This window comes from Pundamilia nyererei, unplaced genomic scaffold, assembly GCF_000239375.1.
Source record: "Pundamilia nyererei isolate P.nyererei 1_Seehausen unplaced genomic scaffold, PunNye1.0 scaffold01676, whole genome shotgun sequence".
Classification (NCBI taxonomy): Eukaryota; Metazoa; Chordata; class Actinopteri; order Cichliformes; family Cichlidae; genus Pundamilia; species Pundamilia nyererei.
The window spans coordinates 1-1,627 of record NW_005189077.1 but is presented as its reverse complement, the minus strand read 5'-3'; the positions used below and the strand labels follow the sequence as shown (position 1 = coordinate 1,627).

At 44.3% G+C, this 1,627-nt stretch overlaps 1 protein-coding gene across 1 annotated transcript in view; it reads left to right on the top strand.

Annotated features, from left to right (window-relative positions):
- Nucleotides 1-1,303, top strand: part of LOC102211305 (poly [ADP-ribose] polymerase 14-like) — a gene marked incomplete at its 3' end in the record, with an annotated part of 7,127 nt that extends 5,824 nt beyond the window's left edge. Inside the window, exons 5-8 of the mRNA XM_005755494.1 lie at nucleotides 65-195; nucleotides 553-702; nucleotides 975-1,037; nucleotides 1,121-1,303. Coding sequence (XP_005755551.1) covers nucleotides 65-195; nucleotides 553-702; nucleotides 975-1,037; nucleotides 1,121-1,303 — 527 coding nt within the window. The remainder of the gene's footprint in view (nucleotides 1-64; nucleotides 196-552; nucleotides 703-974; nucleotides 1,038-1,120) is intronic.
- Between the last annotated feature and the right edge of the window lie 324 nt (nucleotides 1,304-1,627).

The window sequence follows — 1,627 nt, the reverse complement described above, 5'->3', positions numbered from 1 at the left end:
TGCACTGAGCTGCAGTTACAGCAGCTTCATCAGTGCTGTGAAAACAAAAAATCACCAGCATGAACGTAACACATGAAATATATTATCAGTGTTTCACCAGAGAGTTCACCGGTCAGAGGAACGTCCAACATGAAGCACGTGGTTTTCATGAGGTACCAGCTCAACAGGCTGTCGACCAATCACAGCACTCCTCAGGTAAGAACCATCCGAACTACAAAGAGCTCCAGCAGAATCCTGTTTAACCTGATGTTCACAGGATATTTAGAAACTCTCACCTATAAGCAGGTGTTATGCAACAGAAGAAGGGAAACAGTTTTATTGATTATCACGCCATGTGAATTGCACTGGGTGGACAGTTATCAACAATTGTTGCCTCAACAAATTTAACATAATTTAAGAAATAAACCTGTAAGAGGCAACATAGTGGAGGAGGCCTTGGGTTCAAATCTTCACTCGGGTATTCCACCTTCCTCCCACAGGCTGCACATGTTAGGATAACTGTTGATTTTAAATTGGTGTGAAAACTTAAATGTGTGAATACGTGTGTGTCAGCCTCCTCTCTCCCAGTCTTGCCCCCCTCCCTCGGTGTGTACCAGAAGCAGATCGGTCAACTTACCCTTGAGGTGTCATCAGGTGACATCACCAAAGAGTCCACTGATGTTATTGTGAACTCGTCCAATCAGAACTTTAGCCTTAAAGCAGGTGAGCATTGTGTGTGTGTGTGTGTGTGTGTGTGTGTGTGTGTGTGTGTGTGTGTGTGTGTGTGTGTGTGTGTGTGTGTGTGTGCGTGTAAAACTATTTAACAGTGAAAATAAACATGTCTTTAAAATGTCCATTCTAGTGTAACATGACGTCTGACTTTTTTATGCTCCAGTATGTTGTTGTGATCTTTGTCTCGAAAGGTGCTAGATAAATAAAATTTTACTCACTTACTTCCCTACTGCACCTGTTGCTCTCCTCTTATTGCTTCTCAGGAGTGTCCAAGGCAATCTTAGACGGTGCTGGAGTAACAGTTGAGCAGGAGTGCGCTCAGCTTGGTGTGTACATGAAACCAAAGCCACTTTACTTCATTTTTAGACTCACTATGCTTCACATTCATAAAGCTGTTTCCTCCCTGCAGTGAGTTCCACGGCTCAGCCTCCTCCAATGATCCTGACATCAGCCGGGCAGCTGCCCAGCAGGAACATCGTCCACGTCGTCGGCCAGAACGACCCTGCAAGCATTAAAAACACGGTTTACTCGGTGCTGAAGGTCTGTGAGGAGAACAAGTTCAGCTCTGTCGCCTTCCCAGCCCTGGGAACAGGTCTGTACAACTATTTATGCAATTCATTGATTCAATGAGCAGCAATGTGAAGTATCCTTACTTCACACCACTCTTACAAAGCTAAAGTCAGAACAGAGACTGCGTCACATACAAAGCCAAGACACACTAACTAACCATCTTCCTTCTGCAGCGTCTGTGTGTCACGGCGGGGTGCGCCGATGTGTGTGAAAACAGGACCCAAAAGCAGATGATGACGAGTAGTTGAAAGTTTTAGCAGAAAAGTGATCCTTTATTAGATGACGGCAGAAATAAACCAGGAAACCAAAGTAAACTGACAAAACACTAAGAAACAAAACACTAAAC